General features: G+C 41.7%; 1 protein-coding gene across 1 annotated transcript; it reads right to left on the reverse strand.

The window, feature by feature from the left end:
• Positions 1 to 1195: 1195 nt before the first annotated feature.
• On the reverse strand, positions 1196 to 25862 carry doc2d (double C2-like domains, delta). The gene is given in 11 exon segments (XM_054605128.1): positions 1196 to 1611; positions 4376 to 4472; positions 4744 to 4825; positions 13600 to 13724; positions 14390 to 14446; positions 14679 to 14805; positions 20532 to 20641; positions 24233 to 24307; positions 24883 to 24962; positions 25477 to 25832; positions 25834 to 25862. Coding segments are annotated over 11 exon segments (1278 nt in total). The 3' UTR covers positions 1196 to 1471.
• Positions 25863 to 26480: the final 618 nt, after the last annotated feature.

A 26480-nucleotide genomic window follows, 5' to 3' on the forward strand; every position in this document is an offset into this window, starting at 1 on the left:
AAGTTGCGCATCAAGATATATTCCATTCTTAAAGTTGCTCTGGGACTGTCTGGCGTCGGGAAAGAGAGATGGCACACATCATTGACAACTTCAGTGACCCCCAGCCAGGAACGATCACACCACTGAGGGATGTGGTCGGGGCGCCAGATAAATTCTCTCTTGAATGTGTCTTTCATGTCCTTTATTCACTGGAGCCGCTGTTCAAAAAAAAAAAAAAAAAAAAAAAAAAAAACACTGCAAAAGTAGACCCTATGATGCCCCTAGGGAAGATATAATATGATAAAGTGCCCTTTACGGTGCCCTTCCAGTAGAGAAAACATGATGAAGCGCCTTAGAGGCCTTTGAATTTAGAAGACATGATGCAGGGCCATATAGGTCGCACTACATGCTTGAAAACTTTCTGCTTGCTGCTGCCCTTTACATTTTTTTCTACTCTGCCCCTGAAACAGCATGAGCAAATATTAAAATGCTTTTAATATTTCTACACATCTCTGTGGTTCTGAAGTTGCATTGAAACATTTTGAATGGGACATGACGTGAACACATATAGACAAACACACACACACACACACACACACACACACACACACACACACACACACACTGTACAGACAGAAAATGTATGCACTCATATTCTCAAAGCCCTCATGCACACACGCACCCACATTCACACACATATACTGACACAATAATGTCTGAAATGAGGGTGTATAGAAAGCCACTGTCACTTAAAGACAATGAAAGACATAAGAACAAGAACACTTAAACAAACGGTAAAGGTACAAATCCACCAAATGGATCATTTTGTGCTTTATAATACGGTGTGTTGTTTTGCATTAGATCAACAACCACTAAAGTAGAAACTTGTCAGTACAGAATCACCCTTTCATAACATTCCCTCTCTATATAACTATATACCACATTATGAGCCTCTAGGTTGCACATACTTTTGGCGCATTTCACTGAATGAATTTTTGAGTACATTAATCTCAAATCTCTTCATTAGGTGTAAATTTGAATGACTAGAATATGAGCGACTTCCACAATACATTAAGGTCTAAAGCACAATTTTGTGAGTATTGTTTTGTTACGTCAACACTTTAATGAGGACATCGTCACAATTTGGTTCACCTTTAAAAAAAAATAAAGTATTCAGATTACACCTTATTACTATCACTAATATTAGTATGAATATCATATTATACTAATACTCAGTGCAGTAATCATTGGTGCTATATCATTTTCAACATTATTATTATTGCATGTTTAATCCTTTGCTCTTATTACTGCTTTACTTGGTCTCTGTTATCTGCCATCTTCCAGTGAGATAAATGTGAGTGTGTGTGTGTGTGTGTGTGTGTGTGTGTGTGTGTGTGTGTGTGTGTGTGTGTGTGTGTGTGTGTGTGTGTGTGTGTGTGTGTGTGTGTGTGTGTGTGTGTGTGTGTTTGTATGCATGAATGCCTTGTGTAATCTAGTCCGGTTTGTCACTGCTCGGGGCTCCTTGCTGTGTGAGCGTATGCCAGTACTCCACTTTCTTCCCTTTGTTTTTGAGACAATCGAACCAGTGTCTGAGTCTCTGTCCGCTTTCCTTGATGCCTAGCTCCACTCCACCTACAAACAGATGGGCAGAAACAGAGAAGAAGAATCAGGGGATGAATGGGAATTATTTGAGCATAATGAAAGGAGACAGACATTGGAAGGAAATCAAGGATAGGAAAGGGCAGAAAGAAAGGCCAGTGTAGTATATTACATTATCTAATTGTCAATACTAATGCATAAATGCATGAGTAGAGTTTTACTGTTGCAACCAGACAGCTAAACAATGAGCTGAAACTCAAAAGATCTGCAAAGCCAAGTGAGCTACAGATTCAGGTGATAGCTCTCTGGGACAACAACAAGGGGACCCAGCTAGACACTACTTGTTTGTAAGAGGTAAAATGCCAAAAACATCTAGAATCACTTACTTTAATTCCTAACAATGCATTTTATTTTATAATCTTATCATTCTATTTTAAGTAAAATCTCATCCTGAAAAGCTACTATAACTGTGGTTGAGTACAAGTACAAACTTGCCTGAAATGGAAATTGTAAATCAAAGTACAAGTACCTCAAAACTGAAGTGTGTTACTTGAGGAGGCATAAACATGTTACTTTCCATCACTTGTGGCATCAGAAAATAACAAACGAGGGGACATACTGACAGACATTTCTTTTTCTTTTTAAGTCTATTCAGTAATGTTATTGCCATTCAGCAATAATGTACATCAACATTCATGCCAAAAAAGATTTTTATTATTTGACTGGCAGACAGACATCAGAGCAAAGGAGGATGTAAACAGACATTCGAGACAAATTCCTCAAGGCAGAGAATATGAAAAATAGCTGGGGAATTACAAGACAGAGAGATTTAAATAACAAAAGATTTAGTGAAAAAGCATGTGGGGAATATGGAAAGCAGGAAATGACTCAGGTGAACGTGAGCGGAGGTGATGGTGGGGAGGCAGACTGTAAGACAAAGAGATGCAGGCAGTTGTCACGCAGAGGTTATTGCAAAGCTATTCCCTTGGCTGTGATTGCACAGTTAATGGAGCGTGAAGTTTTAAACACGGTATTTTGGCAATGCTGCCGTCTATTCTAACAGTGCCTTGGAAAAGGACAGCAGCAAGCAAACGAGGCTCGATTGTTGATCAGCGACTCATCTGAGGCCGGTACTGAACGCTGCTTCTGGGAAGAGGGGGGTAGCCTTTAAGTGTCTCCTTTCCTGCATCCTCCTTCGCTTTCCTTTCACACACAAACAACTCTGAGAGATGGTCAAACCCGTTGACAGAGTTTCAATAGCAGAATCACACACAACACTTGGTCAACTCCACCCCCATAACACTCCCACCACCTCCGAAAAGAGATCGATGCAGTGTTCCCTGAGTCTGCAGGTTGATAGTGAAAAATGTTCAGCCATCCTGACACGCGTTAAGGGACAGAAGAGGAATGAGGAACCAGAGCCGGAGGACATGATAAAGAGGAGGGCGATTCTCACACCAGCAGAGCAGGTGTGCAGCAACACTCGCACAGGTTCGACCCTGTTCTCTGCATGCTTATTTTTACCCCTCACAATAGTCCCTCTGCTCCACAGCTGCCCCAATATACCAAAACAGAAGATACACAAGAACATGTTATGAACTAAATATCTAGCAGAACTTTAGACCTGAAAGCATATGTTTCAAACAAAGTGCTTGTCAAATCAATTTTAGTAACTTTCAAAAAACCGACGGCTCACTCAAAATCAGAGTTGTGGGGCTTGATTCGTGGTCAAGATGAAACTTCCCATCTCTCCTTGTGTATCGATCCTTCCCACAAGTCATCCACTTGATTAACTGCACTGTTTTCTTGTGTACTTTTGCCCTCACATTTATTCTCTCTGTTCCGTTTTCACCTCCTTAAATCCCTGAAATCTCACCTTTTACCAAGCCATCCTCTATATCTTCAGTTTAGCCTTTTAGCCATCTTGTTATTGCTCTCAATCTAAAACAAGTGCACTGGGATTATGTTCGCTCGGCCTCTTTATCAATGCGTTTCTCCTTTTTTCTTTGTCTCTGTGTCATTTTTCTCCCAGCCCCAATTAACATAACGGGCAAGCTGATGTATCTAAACCTGTGATGATAATGGTCAGGGGAATGGGGCCGCGCGTTAGACTGATGGCCTTTTCCTCCCAGCAGGGTTAATGGCTCACTGGGTTTATCTAAACACTAGATGTCTCCCACACAACCCAACAGCACACACACACACACACACACACACACACACACACACACACACACACACACACACACACACACACACACACACACACACACACACACACACACACACACACACACACACACACACACACACACACACACACACACACACACACACATGAGAGTAAAACACTTTGATCTGAAGGCCTTGAAGCTCACAGGGTGGTAATCCATTCTCTCTGTGCCTCCCCACTAGTTCCCCATCACCCCCTAAGCTCCCATGTGCTCCATTACCATGATATACACATTAGGCAATGCCAGAGCTGTTAAGCAGTCTGACGAAGCAGCAGCGATCTGATGCGCCAAGTCCATGAAGGATGGGGATCCTTTTTGATTTCTAAAGCATCTCTATTTCCTTTTCCACTCAAACTCTCTGATACTTTCTCAAATCGTTCTCCTCAAGCCTCATAATTGCCCCTCATCTCCCTGCATTTATTTTCTTTGCTCCTCCCTCCGCCCACGCTCGGCCTGGTTTTCATGTTTTCTGCAATTGTGCCGCTTTCATTCCAGCACTCTTGTACAGTCATCTACTTCGCTGCCGCAGCTTCCCTCCGCTCCTCAGTTCTTTCTAAGCCTACCTATGAAGTCGTTGCTCATTCCCAAGTCGTAGTCCCACACAGAGATCTCCAGGGTTTTCTTTGCCAGCTGGTCCAAGGTAACTTCATATGAAAACTCCTGTGCAGGTGGTACACACAAGAGCATATTTATATCAAAGATTCATTAACATACGAGTTGAAAGAAACTGAATTTGTAATTTAGCGGATTTTCAGAAGAATGATTCAGATTGATGCTGAGAACACATTCAAGGAAGGAATGTTTAAAGTTTAAAAAGGTACTCTTAATTGCTTTGCTCATCAGACACACTACAGAACATACTCTTGAGCTCAGTAAAGAAAATCAAAGAAGGTGTATTGTGGTTATTTGTAGAACAGGTGCCAAGTTGTACCTCATTGAATTCAGGGTTGAGGGTCTTTTTCTTCACTGTAGTCTTGTACTTTGACTTTTTCCCCATATCTGGCTGCAACATGCTGAGAAAGAGAGAAAAAAAGAGAGCAAAAGCTAAGGAGGGCATGGATTCATCGGGACCTCGTACACTCCTCAGGTCGTAACCAACCTCAGGATGAAACAGCTTAAATTTAAGGGAATAGTTTGACATTTTGTGAAATTTGCTGATTTGCTCTCTGGTGAGTTAGATGAGTCAGGTAAAAATATAGACAGAGATTTAAATATACGGTTTGGTGAGGTTTGTACAATAGAGAACCTTAAATGCATAAAACCTTTTTTACCTTTTAAACAAGGCCAGAACAATCATTAATGCTGAGTTCAGAGGAATGAATCGGATACTTTTTCCAATCGTGTGCACTGCTTTGACAGTGAACTTTGCTGACTGGTAGAAACAAAAGGGATTTGAAAAATCTCCTTCCGAGATAATTGTGACCCAGAAGTCTTTTGAACAAAGACGGGGACAGTGAGAGAGTGACAGAGAGACAGTGGACCACAGCAAGATCGTAATCATGCCGATGTCGGAGAGCTGTGCACTCCTGCAAAGAGGCAACAGAAGGATCGCTAAAGGGCAATGGGAGTCATCATCAGCATAAATTCCGAGTCAAGATGTTCAGGCGGTGAGATATCTCACTCTTCCAGCCCCCACCTCCCCCCCACCCCCACCCACAGCCACAGCCAGTGACAAATCCTGGCCTGACAGCTGATGCATGAGATGGGCTCGGGGTTGTCGCTGCAGAGCCGGAATCAGAACGAGTGAAGGATGTATGGGATGGAGGTGGGGAAGGAGCAGCAGGAGGAGGAGGACTTGATAAATGATGGCACAAAGACTTGCGGCACTACACGTTGTCAAGGATGAAAATTGAAATGAAATAAAATGATTGGGCTGAAGTTACATAAGTGACAATTGTGAATTCAGTCCTCCACCTTGTTGTCTTAATCTCGAGATAAATCTGTTGGATCACATGACTTTAACATTACATTAATAAGAAACAATAATATTACTGTTAAACAAAATTTGGTGTACTTTTTATCAAACAATCTGAGATGGAGAAGTCATTCTTTGGTTGAACTGCTCACCACTTATGTGTACATATCTAACTTAATAACTTGTGCAGTGAGATTGCAAGTAGACGCAGCTGCATTAATAACCATACATTTGTTAAAACATTCAAATATGATGATCCCGCGGTGGGTGGGTTGAAAACAGGAGCGGAGGAATTTGCATATAGGTGGGAGTTGCCTAGTCTTGTCAGATGGTGCAGTAAACACAGTATAATAGTCCTTAAGTTTAACATTGTGAAAAATAATGACATTGGCTGTTTTGGGCGAATAAACACAAGCAATCCAGTGGCTACATTTGTGCAAACTAAATGAAGCCTGTCTGTCTTCACGCATCTTTAAAGATTATTCTCAACAGCTGTCTCTCCTCTTCGGTGAAATGCCCTCAGATAGGAGATACACAGATTCTGTTATTTTGCACACACTACTTATAAACCTACTGTATACCGATTACACTCATGATTATAATGTTGTTCAGTTTATGATGTTACCAAACAGCTTCTTGTCACAAGTCACAGGTTCTGTCGGGTGTTTTTGTATATTAAAAAGGTAATTTTCTCCATAAGCTAATCAGCATTAAAGTATCTGGTGCTTATACAATGGTCTGGCTGCCTTCGCGTGAAACGGAACGAGTAGAAAGAAAGAAATCCATGGAGAGAGGCGGCCAAACAAAGCATCTATTTGACGGGCAGCATGTGAGAGGGTGAGGTGGGAGCCCGGGGGACATCTCAGTCTGTGCTGTGCCAAATAACATTTTACAGGCGGCTCCAAGGCCGTTCAGACCGGGGATTCCAATTTCCAGAATAACAAAACATAATTTGACAGCAACATCCATAAACCACAACTATTTTTTTTCTTCTGTACAGCAGCAACCAAACTATACCCAAATTGCTGTAGCAAATCCAATGTGAAGAATAATTCATAACATGGAAGGCTGGCCCATAGAGATAGAGGGGATTATCCTCTCAGTTATTGTTGGCTGTTTCCTTAAAAAGTAGGTCGTTCTCAGCAAAATACAGTAAACTAACATTTTTCTGTGCTATACACTATTTCAGCCCTGTCACAAACCTCCACGGATTGATAAGAATGACAGAGATTGACAGGTGTTCTTTTTATACAATGATGATGATGATGATGATGTTTAAAAACTGCTCCATAAAACTATTTTGTTTTTCTCAAATAGTGGAGTATGGACAAGTGAGGACAACTCTTTAAGAATGACATACCAGGGGTGAACAAAAAAAAAACAGGGACACACAGAAAGAGTAAACTCAAATCTAATGCAACACCTCAGCTTCAAAACATCTGTCACAGATTCTAAAGAACGTGTTAAATATGTATGTATAGCTGGTGTTAATGAGTTTGTTGTCACCTCTTGTAACTATGCTGTCTTCATTTTATCAACCCATGCTACAGTCATTAGATCACTTGTATTAGATGCTGTTAATTTTTTCCAAGTATTTGAAATGAGATATTTTCTTTTGGAGATATTTTAAGCTCTATTTAAAAAAAAAATGTAGTACAATACTCACATTTGAAAAGTGAAAGAGTTAGTAGTCACCCTCCTTAGAGTGACTACACCGTAAAACATGAGTGGCAAAATCCACAGTCCTCGTTCTGTGCAAAAATGATTGAGATGAAGCTAAGCAGTCTAAGTAAAAAAAAGAAAATGACATCTTCCGATATAGAAGTCTTTTTTTGTAAAAAAAATCCCTCATTATGTTTCTATAGCCTTCATTGCTGCGGTTGCCTTGCTGAATGTCATACTACAATGTAACTTTGAGTTGGCCTTGTGCTCGTTGTGTGCAAAGAGTCAGCTTCAGAATGACTCTTTGCACACAACGAGCACTGTGGATTTTGTCACCCATGTGTTAAGGTTCATTCATACTTCAATGCAGATGATGCAGACTTGCACACTGACAGTGGACAAACACAGCTTCTCTACATAAGACAATTAAGGCTTTGCATAGGCAGATATGCTCTGGGCACTAGAAAATAAAATGCACACCTCAAGATATTAAGAAGAGGAGTTTGTTTTATGTAGTTGGCTGAACAGAAAAGTCATAAATTGCTTTTGGCTTCTTGACCTCTTCTGTCCTTAAAAAACAAAACAATATTTTACTATATTTTTTGCATTTGCTTTTATGCTGTTTCTATTTGCAAATTAAATTAAATGAAATCAGGTCGTGTAACAGGACAAGGTAGACACAAGCTAATAGTTATGTTTGCTGAGTACTATTACAACAGTTGCATCCGACATTACATTTTTTCATCTCTCGTCTGTCTTTGCCCTTTATGTCATTGGACCCTCATAACTTAAACACATGACAATTTGCCAAATGCCGGGGCACAAGCATTTGGTACCCAAAACCATTCTGACAGCAAGTTTAGTCGAGGGAGAGACAAGCAGAAGAGCAAGAGCAACCCTGTGAATGAGAGAAAGAAACAACAGAAATATAGAAGTGACAGGGAGAGTTGAGGGAGCGGTTGTTAAAAACAGGAACCAAAGTTATGTCACTGGGAGGAAAAACAACAAAGAAAATGTGATGGATAAAAGACGATTGGAAAGAGGAGTTAAATATACGCCTACTAAAGAGAGGAGGCATAATTTTCACTTCACAAAAGCGTTCAGAGGGAAAAAAGAGAGAGAATAAAACTGTGAAGCTTGGCAGTGTGCTTGGTCAGCAGGAAATATCTAACATGTTTTGCACTTTTTTTCTGCCTTCATATGTCTTTTTTTCTGACAGAATGATTTTTTCTTTAAACATTTTCGGTAATGTGTGAAGAGCAGTGAAAAGGAATGTGGGTCCTTCTGAAGGATGTTAATTCATTTTTATCTTCAAATGCCAATTTGTCCTTTTGAAAGAAAGGCAAATTAGTTCTGTGATAATTCTCACCTTGTGTCACTTCTAAAGGCTGATTGAGAAAAAAGACAAATTTGAAAAAGCCCTCTGGACAAATGCACGGACACACATGGATAAAGGCTGACTAGCTTTGAGATCAGTTCACAGATTCCTCAAGAGGATTGCTGGTGTTACAGCTGCAGGACATCAGCGATCTGACAGTGAAGTAAGCCAGAATGCTAGCTAAGCAAATTCATTCATTACTTCTATGTCGACCTAATTGCTCAGTATACTCTAGAGACGTAATTCACCTATACAAGCAATACATTCAACCCCTATTTTTTTGTGTGAGTTTAAAGTTCACTAAAACTTCAGGGCATTAATTATGTTGAGTCTATGGTGAAAATCCCAAAAGAAAGCATTAAAAAGAGCAGCATATACTCTACCGACCAACCATAAAAATGAGGTAAACTAAGCTCTTTGTGATGGATACAGAGATTCTGTTACAAAAGAGAACAAAGGAAACTTTGGCAGACAGGCAAGTGGAAAATCCAAATAATTTGAGTGCCAGAAATACGAATCAGATCAGAGGAGTGGTTCAACAAAGTCATGTAAACTAAAAGAAACAGCCCTTGAAAGGATGCCCAACAAGAGGAGGGAGACAGCACAAAACAATAAAATGCAGTATTGTGTGTTAGGAGAAAAAAGTGACAGAAAGAAGAGGAAAAGATGGATACTTTGGGTGCGTATGTGATTTTTTGATGTACTGCAAAACATTGTGCATCAAAGAAATCCGACAAGCACAAGGCGTCACTTTTATAGTAGAGGAACAAATCGAAACCTCAGAGAGAAAGAAGAAAAATATCCACGTGTGTCTGAGCAAGAGAATTCTCTTTTATAAGATGTCAGCTTCCTTTTTTTATTTCTGTCATCTCTCTACAGAAACTTCAGACGACCTTCAAAATCTCAATACTGTGGGCGAGTGTCGAAAAAGTTTTGCTCGATATTTTCCACAACAGACTGACGAATGAAAATGTTTTTCAATACAGTAATTGTAGCTGTCTCATTCAGACAAAACTTCCCTTCAGCTGCTTCCAATCTTCCATCTATAACAATTCCTCTCAATTCAACTACATAATAGTTGTTCATCCATGACCTTTAGAACGAGACATAGTAGTGTTTTGTGATCCAGCATCACTTTTGATTAAGTTGAGATGAAATGAAAAATGCTTTTTTAACCCTTTAAGATCACATCCTCAGTATAATTGTGCATCTATTTAACAACACATGCAAGGAACTATATATAATCATATATATATATTTTTTGAATCTAGCCATCTATTTTCTCTGAAAAATGAATTTTGACCTGTGCTAACGTGAGCTAGTACAAACCAACTCCGATATGACATCTATCCATTATTCAACTGCTACCATGAAAGACAAAGGCTGTGTGTGTTGAAACACAGACCTCTGTAGCTAAATTCTACTTTTACTTCCACTTTTTCGCTGTCCAATCAGATGCAAAGGATTTGATTTAAATCCCTCTTGTAACTGTTCACCGCTCAAATATTCTGTTACTCTGGGGAAAACATCACAGTACAGAAGCTAAAGTCACTCTTACTTCCATTTTACTGGGACTTTAACGGTTGATTAGGTATTTCGCACAAATACGGAAGTGGTTTGGGTTAAAGTAAGTAATTTATGCATTTATAAAGCGCTTTTATCCCAGGCGCTTCACAATTTACCTCCCATTCTCATATTCTCTTACTATGCTTCAGGGCTTTGTCACTTCATAGTAAACAACTGTAATTTTTGGGGGCATTTGCTGAACTGACCGACACACTTTTCTTGAGTGAACAGCTTCTCATTAACTGTTCTTTATAAGCAAGTTCTTCATGTAGAGTTGGACTTAAAGGTCTGTGATGATACATGTGAACTCCCCTGGGGATTGACACAGAGAAGGGTGTTGTGGGAAGTGTAGGTTGCAGCGGCTCTCAGAGGAGCCAAAGTGCACACCTCCGACAATGTGTCATGCAGCTGTGCATGTCAAACAAGCTAATCATCCATCAATCCATTCATCCATCCATCCATCCATAATCTGTCTCCAATTATCCTATTCAGGGTCGTGGTGGAGGGGGCTGGAGCCGATCCCAGGTAACTCTAGGCGAGAGGCTAATCAGTTGATCAAATTTCCTGTCAGGAGGTTGGTTGAAAACAGGAAAGAAAAGAAGAGATATAAAAATAAATGTAATTGTGAAATAAAGAAACGACAACAGCAAACCAAAAGTCTCTGAATGACACCGGTGCACATTCAATTACGTGCCGCTGGCAGAATGTGGTTCCAGCATTAAACCTACATTAAGCACACAAAGGATCAGGAGGATACTCATCCATCTCTTTTATGCATCTTTTACCACCATCCTCAGGCCTTAAACAAACATTATCTTGGTCAAAAGGGTCTAAACCAAGTCAAGTAACTTACTGAACCTTCAATCACTATATTACAATCATACTATGTTGGATCCGCTGATGAAACTAAAAGCTACTTAAGAGCTGTTAAGACTTCCTTTAGAAGCTATTTCAGCAACCTGGAGCTCGGTGCCTCGAAGCCTCCCACTGCTGGAGGTGGCGTTGGCTACAGGATTGGTTGTCCTGTGTGGGAGCGCTCTCACTCCCTGCACTGTTGGTACTTAAATGCACCAGGCAGTTCAGAGATTGAGTTGTGTGGGTTTTATTTGTCACCACCTATACCTTACAGGCAGGTTGGCTCAGGTGTGCAGTGTGTCAGACACTTTGTCTTTTCTCGGCTGAAAGACACTTTGAAAACCTTTGCATTGGCTGGTAGAAGCACTCAGTCTGACAAAATAGCTATTTTGGTAAAACAAGTCTTGGGCCACAACTCACGATTGTTTTAATCATTGATTAATCTATAGATCATTTTTTGATTAATTGGTTAAACTTAATTGTTTAACCTATAAAATGTCAGGAAATAAACAAGTTTGTCAAGAAATATGGAGGAGCTGCTCACAGTTGGGAAAGAGTGGTGTTTGGTGATAAAACACCTCAGAAAACAAACCATAAAAAGAATGATATCTTTGGAGAAAAACTTTGTGACTGCACAATGCCACTGCCAATTTAATTTCACAGGTCTTCCAACTGTGAGCAGCTCCTATTTGCAAGGTGGGACTTTGGGTCTAGAAAATAGAATCGGTACAGCGTGGTAGCTGTGAGTCTAGCCCTGCCAAGCCTCAGGGGAAATCCACAGACTTAGCGAGCATAGCATGTTTTATTTTGGCTTATAGACCCTTTTACAGCAGACATCATCAAAAAAATGTCGGCACATGTTTGTAACGGTAGTAGCATTTTGCCTCCGCAATCCGACGAGTTAGCAAGCTTTAAACATTAAATTAAAACCTTTAACGGCATCAAAATGTCTGGTCGTTGCATGTTTGGTTGTCAGAATTTATATTCCAACAGCGGACCCAAGTTCTACAAAATTCCCACAGGATCACAACCGTTTCAGAGCCACAGGTGTTTTAGTTTAACATGTGAAGATGTTAACTGGTGACTTTCAGTTGAATGCATCCGTTATTGCTTGCAGTTACTTAAGTGAATGGTTAATGGTTAAGCTAATAAAAAGAGATGAGTATGTACTTGTAATTATTTGAATGCTTTTAAGAAGACATAGTTGCCGTCACTACGAGCAACATTAACGCATTCAGATAAGAGTCACCAGTTAACAGTCACTGGTTATACTGAAACATCGGCGGCATCTATGGCTGCATGCTATTAAATGTGTTGACCATCACTGGACTGAACAAAAATGCTTGTGTCTGTAGCGACCATTTTAAAACTCAATAAACACAACGCTCTGAGTATATGTCATAGTATTTGACGTTCTGTGCATAACCACAGATAACATAGTTGTAAGAATCTAGTGGCTTGTATGCTCATAACTGAACCCTTGTGTTACGTTACACACTAGGTTTCTTCACCAAATAAATGTATATATCTGGCCACCATATACTGGTACATACACTATGAGCACACAGATCTGTGAAGTCAATTTCTTTAGGTTCCATTTTCAATCTTTGGTGGTTAATGCCCTTTAATAGCTTGACAAGCTATTACTCGGCCATACTTCCGTTTCCAAACTGCGTGAGCACACTTTATTATAAACTGTGAAAGGGTCTTTGAAACAGTCCAGAAAGAATTATCGCCGAAAACCAAGCTATTCTCAAATCTCATAAACTAATATGCCACAATACTGAAAACATGTTCACTGCCAGCATTTTTCAGCTTTAGTATCCACACATGGTTTAAGTTTATCATTTAAGGTCAGATCAAGGTCAGGTCAAAGATCACAGCCATACACGGTAGTAGTGCAAGCACATCCAAATATTCTATGAGGTGCCTTGGCAAAAAGTAAGAAAAAAGGCACCCTCACACAGTGAAAAAAATCATAATTATATTAAATAAAAAAAATGGTCTGTCCTGTCTATGAGACTGCTCTCATACAAAAGGAAATTAAAGGAAAATCTGTGTTTATTCCTTTTCAATAAATATAGACATTGTGACTCTGTTGGTCGTGCTCCCGTAGAGAGTCAGGGAAACAAGGGCTCAAGCAAACAATTTTGATCCCTATGCATTAAGAAAACATGGCTGTTCCAGGTGCTGGATTCAAAGACAAGCGTTTGAAATGATTTATGTATAAATTATACCTTTTCCGGAAATTACAACTGAAGTGGCATATGTGGAAATGAACCTCTACACACTGACCTTTCACTGTACAATAAGAACATCAAACCACTGCGAACCTGCTAATGCAGAATAGCTGCATATGAGCATAATTTGTAGCAGACAAAGCCTGTTCTTGAATATCAGACATGACTTACATTTTGACGAACGGGTCAGAGTAGCCATTGGAGTCCATGGCGGCCAGATGGGCACAGCGTATGATCCCAACCAGTAGGCAGCCCTTCTCTGTGTTATAGCACAGTGACACCAGGATGCGTCCACGCTGGGGAACCAGAAAACAACAGTGTCAGCCACAGCACCTGTTCTCAACCTGACGTTTCCCTCTTCAGTGAGTACACAGTGGGGAATCCTGCTGCGGGGCCAATAACGTTACTCAAAACACCTTTCACTCAAAGCAACACAAATAAAACATAAATACATGAGAATGGAATCAAATTGTAAAGAATTTTATTATATATGGGCGACTGGAGAATTTAAATTGAAGCATGTAATTAAAGGCTTTATCTTGCTTTATCTGAGCCAGGCAAAATGACACTGCTCCTTTCCCCTTTTAATCTGAGTCCAATCAGAGACCAAAAGCTATTAGCCTCTGTCTCTAATATCATGAAGAGAAACGACCACCAGAGGAGGGATGTACCAGAGAGGCCGCCTTAGTTTAATTTATAACATGTTGCTATACGGAGTCCTGTGAGTAGTGTCCCTTCACATTAATCCATTAGAGTTCATGCCTCAGAAACATACACCGATTAAAAAACATCTAATTAAACTTTCTTTTCCTTTAGAGATAGTGAAAAGAGAAAATGTTACAATAGCTGAAAAGACAAAATGCATTAGATATAGGAGAGTGAAGGGAACTTACAGTGGGCCATGTTGTGGTTGATAGCGGTTATAATGAGATCGTGATGACAAAGCTGATGATAGTTTTACCTCTTCCTCCGCCACGACTGCTCCCTGCTCCACCGTTTGATTGTTAGCTTCTTTATTCTAGAATGAGGAAGAGAGACATTATGTTTATAGCCCAGTGAGCCCCCAGGTGAATATCTATTACACATTATAATGCAGTATTGGAAATTGATGACTGATAGTCCCCAGGCAAAGATGAACAACACTGATAGGACACATCTCGATATATATACTTCCACAGAAACCCATTTGGTGTGTATGTGCATGGTCACACACACATGCACATGCACAGTCACACACTTAATGAACCAACCTGTGCAATTCTCTCCAGGCCCATATTGTAGCGCTTGTTCTCGCCCTCTCTCAGTTTCTTCAGAGCCACTCTCACCTCTCCAATGAATTCATTTCGTCCGAGTCTGTCCATGTCACACACACACAGCCTGAGATGCAGAGATACAGAGAAGAGAAGCAGGTGAGTCAGTGAAAAGTTACAGATGAACCTTGCCGCTGTTTTGCTCCGATCATTATTGTCTACTGTGCCAAATATATCCAAAGTGCATCTGAACAATCCTCCATCTGCAACACAAGCAGGGTTCCCGGTGGTGTCACGTGAGATGCCTCGTGAATGAAGAGAAATTAAGTGACGGTTGAAGAGAAAAGAGGGTTTCAAAAGGTTTTCAATCATTTGCTTCCTGGCTGTTAGTCCATCAGACACTAATTTATTGTAATTGAAACGTGCAAGAGGAAAGAGATTGTTTCAAGCAGGTAATCAGTTAAAAGGACATTGATTTTGTGCTCTTTCGTAAAACAAATTAAAGGGACTGCCATGAATTGATCTGCATACATTGGGTGTTACAGTTATTATTCAAGGTTACCGGTACTTTCCAGTGTGTAACTGAGTCGGAAAATGCATTGTGATACTAAAAGACTAAGTGTCTGCAGCCATGCATTTATCCCTCTATAGTTGCTTTCTAAACTGAAAAAGAGACAACTGAATCAGTTTGTCTATATTGCCACAGTTCTGTGTAAAATTACTTCCTCTGCAGTGCACACCTATTTAAACTCATGGTGATGTTTGATGGAGTGTGAATATTCCATCAGCTACAGTACAGTCTTCACAAGCCGTCACCTACTACAATATTCCCTCTGTGCTCAAATATTCCCAGATGGACTGTCACTGCTCTTGATTTCCTCCTCGCTCTTCTCTCTTTATCCTCAACCTTTCTCTCGGGCTCCCCACACACACACACCTTCCTCCTCTTCCTGTCCTCTTCCTGTCCCTCTGACATTCGGACGTTTGACATGCTGGTTCCAGCCCTTTAGTCATAACGGATGAGTATCTCTAGCAGAAGCTTCAGAATAACTCTGACTCATGACCGCGGCTGTCAGATGATTTATGTGCCTTTGCTCTGTCATACATGCAGGGTGTCTGTGATGTGATGAAGGTTGCGGTGAAATGTGACACCAGTTCCGCCCAAGTCTTTGGCTTCCTTCTTTCAAATGCTCCATCCGTTTCCTTGCACCTTCTCCCACTGCTTTCCATCTATAGAATTCCTATGAAAACCAAACAGATGCTCATGGAGTCTGTTCAACCTGTGGTGCCAAATTTAGTGCGGAGTCTGTGACAAAATCCGCCTCATGAGTTACATTCGATTATCAGGGTGTTTTAGCACTCCCTGCTTGGTGTCTGTACTTAAAGTGTCTCTTTAATGGTCTCAAACAAGTAGAAAGTGTCAACCAAAAACCGACTGGGATGACAGAAAGGATGACTTTGCTATGGTGTTTTTAAAATATTTTTTTAAAAGGATCATTGCCATAAAATTTATATTGGTATTTAAACATATACATAATATGTCAATTTGAATGATACAGTATGTTTTATGCCAAATTATTTCTGCAGTATATGCAGTGATAGCTTGTACTAGATGATTATTATTGAATACCTGCACAAAATTTCATGGCAATGCATTAAATAGTTGTTGAAACATTTCACTCAAAACACACAAATGTGGACCTAGTGGTGGGGCTAGAGGAAAAGTCAGAGGATCACCAAAATCAGTAGGATTCATCGTCTGGGGAACACACCTGTCTGTATAAAATATCACGGCAATTCATCCTATAGCTGTTGAGATACTTCAGGTCGGAAATATGACCGACAGACCGACATTGCCACTAGCAATTCAAATAGAAACACCATCAAAAAATATCACTCGTCCTGACATCTAACATCTAATCAAAGATTTTTTTTTCCCTCCATAGTACCAGACTATACATCTCACCTGAGGCATCCAGCAGCCAATCTCAGCCTCGCTCCCCATCAAATCAAGTCCTATATTTGCCCCTATCTCCCCACAGCCGGGGACAGTGAGAGTCTATTAAGAAGCCTGACAGAGGGACAGAGAGATAGAGGGAAGAAATTGAGAGAGAGGCTAGACCTGGCACTTGTTGGTAGTCCTGTAACACACCCACCCACCCACCCACCCACCCACCCACCCACCACACACACACACACACACACACACACACACACACACACACACACACACACACACACACACACACACACACACACACACACACACACACACACACACACACACACACACACACACACACACAGGATCTCTTAACGACCACCTCTTGTCACAACACCTCCACATTATCCGTCTCTCCTCGGTTAACTGCCAGCCTAAAAATAATTTTAGTGATAAAAGCCACAAGGAGTCTTTAAAATGAGATTCTCAGCAAAGTCATAAATGTACAATTCACCTAAATTGTTCTGTGTATCTTTTTAAAAAGGCACCGAAAAGCGTTGAGCCATTTCAAAGGGGGGAGGGATCAAGGCAGCACATTACCACTGTCATTGCATCCTAAATGACTTGAAATTTGCCCAAAGGCAGAGGCAGATTGCAGCCAGTAGATAGAGAAGTGTGGACCTAATCTCAAAATCATGTCGGCCTCACTGCAATACAACAATCTCCAGAGCAGCTCAGACTGTTCAGACTTCAAAGGAAACCATTAAATCTACTTGTTCCCACTGCAGTTTCACCTGCTATTTTCCCAAAATCTCTTTACTGGAGATCAGTAAAACTTTCTTTCAAATAAGACAATTACAAGTTTACGACTCAGTAGCAGACTAAATAACTTCCAGTTCGGTTGATTTTTCACTCAAGACTTAAGCACCTCAGGCCGCCGTGCTGCACCATTTGAAGGATTAGCCGGTATGAGGCGAACCGTGAAGTCTGGATTTAGGACATTAGTTATTAGTTTACTTGGCTGATTCATTTTTAATAACAGACTGGACCTCCAGTGGCCCTTAGAGATTAATTCTGCACACTGAGGAATAGTTGAATACATAATATAAAAAAAAGAATGCTGTTACAACTTTGAGATCTTTTTTTCCCTCTATAATCCATTTCATAACCAGTCCTCCCTTTCTATTTAAGTGCATTTTGCTTCAGCATAATGGCTTTATATAATCATTCTAGCTGCAAATAAGTGAATAAATGGCTTAATAAATAAATAAATTCACGAAACCAGTCCTCTCCCTCCACTTTAAACAAGGCATTCATGTTTCTACATCATTTATCATCCAGTGCAAGAGCAGTGCAGCGGAATGGACTTGATACGAAATAAAGTTTTCATTAAGGGTGCACAGATATTTTTTTCAGTCCTGATACTGATAACGATACGTCGTATCGGCCCAACGGCTAGTAACAATCCGATACCAGTATTTAATTAATAATCTGTTTGCCTCACCGTGTGCAAGAGATGTGGATCATTCTTTTATGTGTTGGGCAACATCAGGCTTGACTCAAACATTGCTTCCCTGATTGTTTATTTATTATTGAAATAATAACTTACAATTCATGTGTAAATTGAGTGTTCAGCCCCAGTGTCTGCCATTACCAGATCCAGCTATTTGAGTAAGTATCAGCTGATCATCCGATATCGGTATCAGTGCATTTCTACTTTTCATGACTTAAACGTTTTTCAGTGTCTATTTATGGTTGGCAGTTTTTCACAATATCCAGTGAATGTATTTACATCCAGTGATTACTGCTCTATATAGTAGTATAGTAGTATAGTTTAGTATTAGTGACATATTTGTTGAAGAGTCAGCCATTCCTGCCCCGGATTAAAATCGATTTACTAAACACGAGGGATTGTCAGGAAACAATACATGCATATAATCCAGCGCAAGTTTATCTTATTAGCCTCACTGTTTACTGTTGACAATTACTTACTGCTAATGCAAACCAAAGATGTCCTACTGCCACTACTTTACACAGAAAATGGTCTTTTTCTGAAAGTTGAGAGTTTCACCATATCACCCAGGACTGAAATCTAGAAGATTACAATATACAATACTTAAATAAAAAGCGCTGCTTTGAAATAATCATTGTCATGTTGTCATAAAGAATCGATTGGGTTTGCTCTGACTGCATTACGGCCCAGTTTAACTATAAACTTTGCACTGTCCAGGCCTTCAGGCAGGTCCACAGAGAGGCTGAGTCTGGACAGAGTCCGCCGGTCAGCTGTTCACAGGGCTCGGGGATCAAAGAGTACATATTGCCTCCTCTGCGCCCTGCTGGGACCGGCAGGCGCAGCCCCATGAGTAAACATCTCTCTGGGGATCCCTCTCTGTTTCTCCGTTCTCTGACTGTTCGCTTCTGTTTGTGGAGTAATGAGAACAAAGTCTGTCTATTGGCTGAGGAATCGTGCTGGCACCTGAACACATCCACAGAGAGTTTGAGCAGATTTTCTCTCCATCTCCAGCATGCTTCCCCCTCCGTTCCTCGCTGTCAGACAGCGTTTCATTCACTCCGGCTCGTCTGCTGTCTCGCGTATTTCTCACTGTCCTCATTCTTTCGTTTTTTGGCCCTCCTTTGAGTAAACTCCTCCCCATCACCCGAGCCTTTTTTCTCAGCTAAATTAATTTCCTCATTCATAACTTTATGCTTCTCACTACACGCTCTGTGAGCCAATTTCTCCGTCTGTGTTTCAATTGACCCATGGATTCTCTCCATCCCTCTATTCTGTCGTCTTCTTCAATCTTGCCCCCACTAGTTTCCTCTTCCACACCAGCTTATCTGTCACATGACATTATTCACACTTTTCCCCCGCTCTCTTTGTTGATCTTGGCAGTCAACCTCTCTCTCTCTCTCTCTCTCTCTCTCTCTCTCTCTCTCTCTCTCTCTCTCTCTCTCTCTCTCTCTCTCTCTCTCTCTCTCTCTCTCTCTCTCTCTCTCTCTCTCTCTCTCTCTCTCTCTCTCTCTCTCTCTCTCTCTTCATCTCTTGCGTGACACCGCCTTCCTCTTCCTTGTTTTGGCTTCCCAAAGCCCTCATGCTGGTTTGTGTCTGTGTGCGATGTCCTTGAGCAGAGGTCAGGTGTGTTTCCTCTAGTTTGAATGGGTGTCTCCTCCTGCTGCCGTTTGTGTGAATGCATGTGTGTGTGTGTGTGTGTCATTGGGGAGGGAGAGTAAATGTTATTTCTGAACGTCTGTGTGTTTGTAAAAGCTCAAGGACGTGTGTTGTTTGCGTATGTGTGTGTTTTCCCTACATGCCAGTGATTGCCCTTGCCATACACACACACACACGAGGATAAGCACACACCTGACTGCCTGCGTTTGTATGTGCACTGACGACGGGATTCATTTTTCTGTGTGTGTGCATCCATGCTTGTGTTTCCTCAGGATAAACAATACCATCCAACCCTATTATGAATCTGCTGAGCAAACTGACACTGATTGTACGCAGCACACACATTCATAAACAAAACACACGCAGAACTCCGTCTCTGAATTAAGTTACACACGCAGGATGACAGGAGTGCGTCAGACTATTTGGGCCAAGATGGCTACACTTGACCTCAATCACTCCATATGGAGAGCACTGTAGGGAAGGAGGGGGCGGAGACTCGCCGCTCAGCCAACACCTGAGCAGTTACCGCAGCAACAGCAAGTGGAACAGTTGGCTGGCGTCGCCTTGCTGAAATAATGAATTACCTGGTAAAGCCCACTGGGAAGCAAAGACGGCTGCTGGCAGTTCACCAGAGGATTGGAAGCATGGATCTTCATCCTCCGCATAATGAACTGGTCATATGGCTGTCTGCGGAATAGTGCTAATTGCCGGCCAGAGTTAAAATCCAGAGGGGAGCTCCTACCTGAGCGTCTTGGTGGTCATATCGGCTGCTGTGATGCCATGGTACACCAGCTCTTCGTTCCACACTGGGTTAAGCGTATTCTTCAGGGTTTTTGTTCGTAGCTTGTTTGCCTGAGGAGACAAAGAAGAAGAAATATGAAAAGAAACTCGTGGAAAGGGAAGGATCAAAAGAAGAAAAGAGGACTGAAGAATGTTTCAAGGGTGAAGGAGCAAACTCGTCGGATCAGAATGAGAGAAAGAGAATAAAAGATCATGAAAAGGAATGGAAACGAGTGACACTAAAAGATCAAGGAAGGAGACAGAGAAAGAGTCGGGAACAATCGTTTTTTTTGGGTCCCTCAGGAAATCGCAGACATCTGCTGCCTACTTTGTAAAGGAGAGAAAGAGGACGCGGGGCTTTCCTCGCCCAACCTGTCTGTCTGTCTCCTCCCCATCAGGATAGGACAGCCAAACCTCCACAACAAGCAATTTTTCAAATTCCAAACACAGCAGCCAATTAAATTTCAAAACATATTCCTAATGAAATAATTTAGCTTTCCAAGAGAGGAAACATCCACTAGCCTCTTGATGTATTAAATGTGTTCAACTCATCAGTGTCATCATTGGGGCATTATTGTTCCGATTTAAGAGGGCTCCCTTTGGAGCCATAGAAGACATTATGCAACTGTTTTCACAGGATCTAGACAACTAAACTGACCTTTAATGTGTAAAAACTGTGAAGTTCCCCTTTAAAACACACCAATAAGGCACAGGCCCGGTAGTTTATTTTGAGTCAATCCCACATCAAGAATGTCCTGGCACAATGTCTAACAATCCGCCACTGAAAATAGTCCCCAACAAATACACTATTTACTATTGTCCTGCTTGAGTTAACGCTCCATCAGAATTAAAGTGCCCAGCTTTTGGGGAGTTATTTTTTTGAAAGTATGTATTCGTGACCCATTGTTTTTAAAGCTAGGGGCTGAGTGGAGAAGCTTAGCATGGAGGAGTCTGAAAGTATTGAGAGAAGGACCTTTTGGTCTTTTCATGAGATTTGTCGACAACAAGAAAAAAATGGAGCATCGACAGATTTATCTTTTAAAATTTCAGATAGTATATAAAGTGGAGACAGATATCTGGACCAGTTACACTGAAATGCTGCATACATTGTAATGCATCTGTTAAAAGTATCCAATTTTATAATAAACACCAAGACTGAGCTTTTTTTCCTTTCATAGTGAATACTTATCATTTGATTATTTTGGTAATATTACGTTAATACTTTTAATAAAGCAGGCAGGACCTATATTTGTTATAGTGTATTTTCACTTTATAGCATGGTTATGTGATTTGTATTCAAGTAAAGGATCTTGCACTACTGGTGTTTATGCATACCTTCAGTGTATATGTACTAACTGAATGTCCAGCGGTTGAGACTATTCTCTCCAAATACTACTGCTTATGTCTGAAGCCTTGTAGATAAACCCCTCACCTCACTCTCTCTCTCTTTTTCCTTTCTGCCACAGTCAGCGTAACGCCTCAGGACCCTCACTTCCATCTTCTCTTTCTCGGTCTGTTTTTCGTCCCCACATCCCATTGTTCTGCCTGTGCTGTCTTCCCCTTATTTCTCCCTTTCCTCTCTTCACTGTCCCTTTTTTTATTCTCAATTTTCTGCTAGAAACTTTTGGCTTATCTACAAGAGTCAGCCCCCCAAAGCTAGCTGCATGAAGGGAACAAGTGTTGTTGATTCATGTCATTTGTTTGATTCATTAATGTGCAGGAGGAGACGTTCACAGTGAGAGTCACGATTTACAGCGGTGTTGCACAGCTGTGTGCGTGCCAGCACAGCTCAACAAGACAACTAGCCTATTTCACAAATAATCACCCCTCCTGTTTGACTGTATTGGGCTGGTATTTTAACACGCTTCATCTACAAACACTTAAAACACCAGCTCCCTCTCCCTGCCCTCTGTTACTCCCAGCCTCCATTTTCCCTCCACACTGGTGCTTTTGCATCTGTTTCTAAATGTTTTATCTCTAGCCCTCCATCTGTCCATCACACTCTCCCTTCTTTCTCTCCATCTGTCTGTTTGGATCTTTTTACTCATTTCACACTCCCTCTCTCTCTCTCTCAATCCCTACTTCCCAGAGCTGTGGGTGAACAGTCTGGCTTTGAGGGAATCTTCCAAGCACCACGACCAGGAATGGGACGATGACAATAACAAGGACCAACAAAGAGGCTCCGGTAATCACTGTGTCCATACATGTTTGTGTGTGACAATGAGGGATGGAGTGGCAGAGAGGGAAAGCAGATGAAGGCAGAGTATCTGTGTGACTGTGACTGAAGCCTTAGCTAGTGTCTGCATATACGCAAGGTCATGCGCCGCATGTGTTGCAGTGCATGTTCCACATCACAGAGACAGCATGCAGGACTCTGTTCTGGTTAAAGATCATGTGCGGGAGGATGAGCGACTGAGAGAGAAGCAGAACGAGTGGGGCAGAGGAGACGTGTGCCTCTGCTCAGTGTTTTGACAACTCGATTCTTTTGCAGAAACAGAAACCTTTTGTGTTGTGGATTACTCACAGCAACGTTTGATTGCAGAGTCTGAATGTGGACACGAAGTAGGTGTGTCAGTGTGCATAGTGTGCTATACTCACTTACACTACATGTGCACGCTTCCGCTTTTAAAGTGGCGTGGCCCCCCCATCTGGTGGGTATTTAACAATGAACGGCTGTACATTGGTACTTACTTACCCATTGACGCTTTTTTCTGCCCCCCCACCTCCCCTCTACCCCATCAACACTTGCCTGTTGACGTGAGCCGTGTAACAATCCTCCCTGTTTCCATGACAACCACCTGCTGCTGTCCTCCCCTCATCTGTCTCTCCCCCCTCCCTCCACTCCCTCTCTCTCTCTCTCTCTCTCTCCCCCTTTTCTCACTCTCAGTTGTCTCCCCTCTCTCCACACACTGTTGGTATTTCAAGGTCAAAGAGGGTCACAGCCAGATAGTGAGATGTAGACAGAGATAGGGGAGGAAAGTGGGAAAAGGAGAGCAATAACAATGGGAGAGAAAACAGGAAGAGGAAGGCTGGAGGACAAAAATCCCCCAGACGTTGTTATTGTTAGCACCTTAGACCTCAGACAGTTGCCTTATTCAACCTATCTTGGCTCAGCATCCTTCCCGCACTTATCATAAACTCATTTCGTGCTAACCTTGAGCCAAAATGGCCGACAACAGGTTGCATTCTGCCGTAGCTGGGGGTTCCTGTTGTGGGAAGCCTTATCTTCCTTGCTTCTTGAGCTGAAAACAAGACAAGAACGGTGCAGCAGACCAGAACGTGTCTGTGCTCGATAAAGCTGAGCATCGGACGTGCCACATTAAGCGCCAACCGACAAAAATGCTCCCAGCTCAATGGCTTGAAACGACACATTAAATTAGCCCTCTACCATGTTGTTTTCTGCAAGAGCATTTTGACCTTTTCATGATGTGTGAATCGACAAGGGAGATTTTTCACAACGTAAATAATTGTTTTTTGCTGTTTCTTCAGTTGAATAATGTATGAAATGTTTCCTATTTTTAGTCTTTTCAATAAATTATCTTTCTTTTTTTCAACAGCTTCGGTGTGATGGGGGACTTTCCTGAGGGAGTGTCAGTGTCTGGGACAGGCAAGTGTGGTTGCATGTTACGTTAATTGCCACTGAGGTAAGGTTGGAGCAGTGACCTTGCTAGCCCCGGGGAGAAGATGAAGCTTGACGTATGGATCAGCCAGTCCATTGGAGTCCATGGCTTTCAGTCCCTGTGGACACAGGCAGACACAAACAGACACACACAGACACACATTATGTAGTGTCAAAGGTAACGTCATCATGCCCTCAAACACGTGCAACTGACAGGGTCAGAAAAAGACAAGGGATATGACGGATGTCTTCTACTGTAGTTACATCTCCATAGAGCTCCTGGGCGTGTCTTTCCACGCCACTATTTTCTACCATCCTTGACTCCTTTGTGTTGTCCTCAAGGGAACCAACCGTTCAGTGAGATTTACATAATTAACATCATGTGTCAGGACACAATATGTAATACAAGGCTTGTGTCCTTGCACGATGGCCAAACTAAAATGTGTCTGCCACAGGAGGAGAGCAACATCATCCAACATTTCACATTGCCATGAGATGATTTAGTCTTGAATTGACAAGCTGCAGAGGGTTTGTGGCAAACACGCTACTTTGAAAAGGTTGAGAGAGAGCAGTCTGACGTCTTGTTCAAATGTAAACGCATTACAGGAGAATTGTTTTCATTGGGACTTCAAGGAGGATTATGCAACCACACAGAAGTCTGTTTGTATGGAGAATATATTAAAATTGTGTGTACCTTTGCTTTGTGAATAGTACAATGAAGACAGTTGTTCTCCTGATCAAAGAGCAGGGTGAACTCCAACGTTCCCAGGTAGGCTGAAAAACAACACAAACCACGCCAATTACTGCCAGTAAAAGGGAAATGCTCAGTCTCACACACACAAACACACACATACTCAAAAGCTCTGAGTCATATTTGTAGCAGATGGCCTCTAAATAACATGATGCTGCCTAATATGAATTGATCTGTCTTGTTTGATTACTGTTTGGGACTGAGCAGAGACTTTGCAGGCTGAGTCCCACTATTGCTACATTGTCTAATAAATCATTGGAGAAGCCGTGTCACAGAAAGTGGGAGTGACAAACACTCTTGGAAAAATGCTTGACTCCTCAATTACTCTGAAAGCATATGTTGTGCTTCAGACCAAATACAGAAACTAATTTTGAGTAAAAAGAAAAAAAAATATGACTCTCCTCCTTAAAGTTAAAGAATTGAAGGTGTTTGGCTTTCTTCTTCATTATCTTGAAATTTTCTCCTGAATAAACATACACTCAATATTGAACAAAACATTTACACCACTGAGCTTTTTTCACCCTCATCACAACTCACTGTCTTCATCATCAGAGTCGTTCGTCTCCTCCCTTTCTCCATCGTTGTCCGCCTTTCTCTCCCCGTCCTTGTATCCTATACCCGTGTCCCCGTTGAAAGTCTCCTCTTTTAGGATCTTCTTCTCTCTCGGAGGCGGTGGCGTGCAGGGGTAGTCGTGGAAACGCGGGAAGAAGTCCGAGATCTGTGGGATGGGGAGGATGGGGCCCGGGCACACGTTGATGGCAAAGTGCTCCTGCATAGAGATCTTGACCGGCGAGGGAGGGGGCGGACCAGTGGTGTGGGGCGTCGCTGCAGGGGAGGAAGCCGATGAGGGAGGGGTGGAGGTGGAGGAAGGGGGATGGCCAGGTGGGAGGTGGAGGGGGTGGTGGGGGTTTGGAGACACTCATGTGGACTGTGGAACAGGACTGTGGGATGAAAACGAAGAGAGATAAATATATGAATGAGGTGAGAAGAACAAAGAGAATAACATCTGGGATCATAGCAGAGGGAAGGGACTCGGAACTACAAAACTACAAAACTTCATTACTGTCATATCATCCGCCTTCTCTGAGCGTCCAGCTCTCCACTTTTTGTGAGTCTGTACAGCAGCACCAGGGGGTCAGTTATATCCAAAGCAAGTCAAAATAGACAATATGGTGAAAATCTCAGTGCATCTAAAACATCTGAAGAAAACTGATGTTTCTATTTCCATCCATTGGTGCAAAACCTGATTTCTCAACAGCCAAAATAGAATCTGCCAGAACCTTTGGCACTTCAAGTGTGACTCACACATTGTGTCAGCACACCGAGTCTGTGCTCTGAATTATTATTCAAATGTAGTGCTGTAAAGTATGAACAAGTGATGTCACTTGTGTATCAGCACTTCACTCTAATCCTTCCCTTATCTCTCTCTTTCAATCCTCTCTCTCTCTCACGCTCTCATCTGCATGTCTCCTGAGAAATATTTACATAATACTATTTCTAGACTTTCTCAATACTTAACATACTTGTCAGCAAATGAAGTG

Source organism: Anoplopoma fimbria, chromosome 9, assembly GCF_027596085.1.
Source record: "Anoplopoma fimbria isolate UVic2021 breed Golden Eagle Sablefish chromosome 9, Afim_UVic_2022, whole genome shotgun sequence".
NCBI classification, from domain to species: domain Eukaryota; kingdom Metazoa; phylum Chordata; class Actinopteri; order Perciformes; family Anoplopomatidae; genus Anoplopoma; species Anoplopoma fimbria.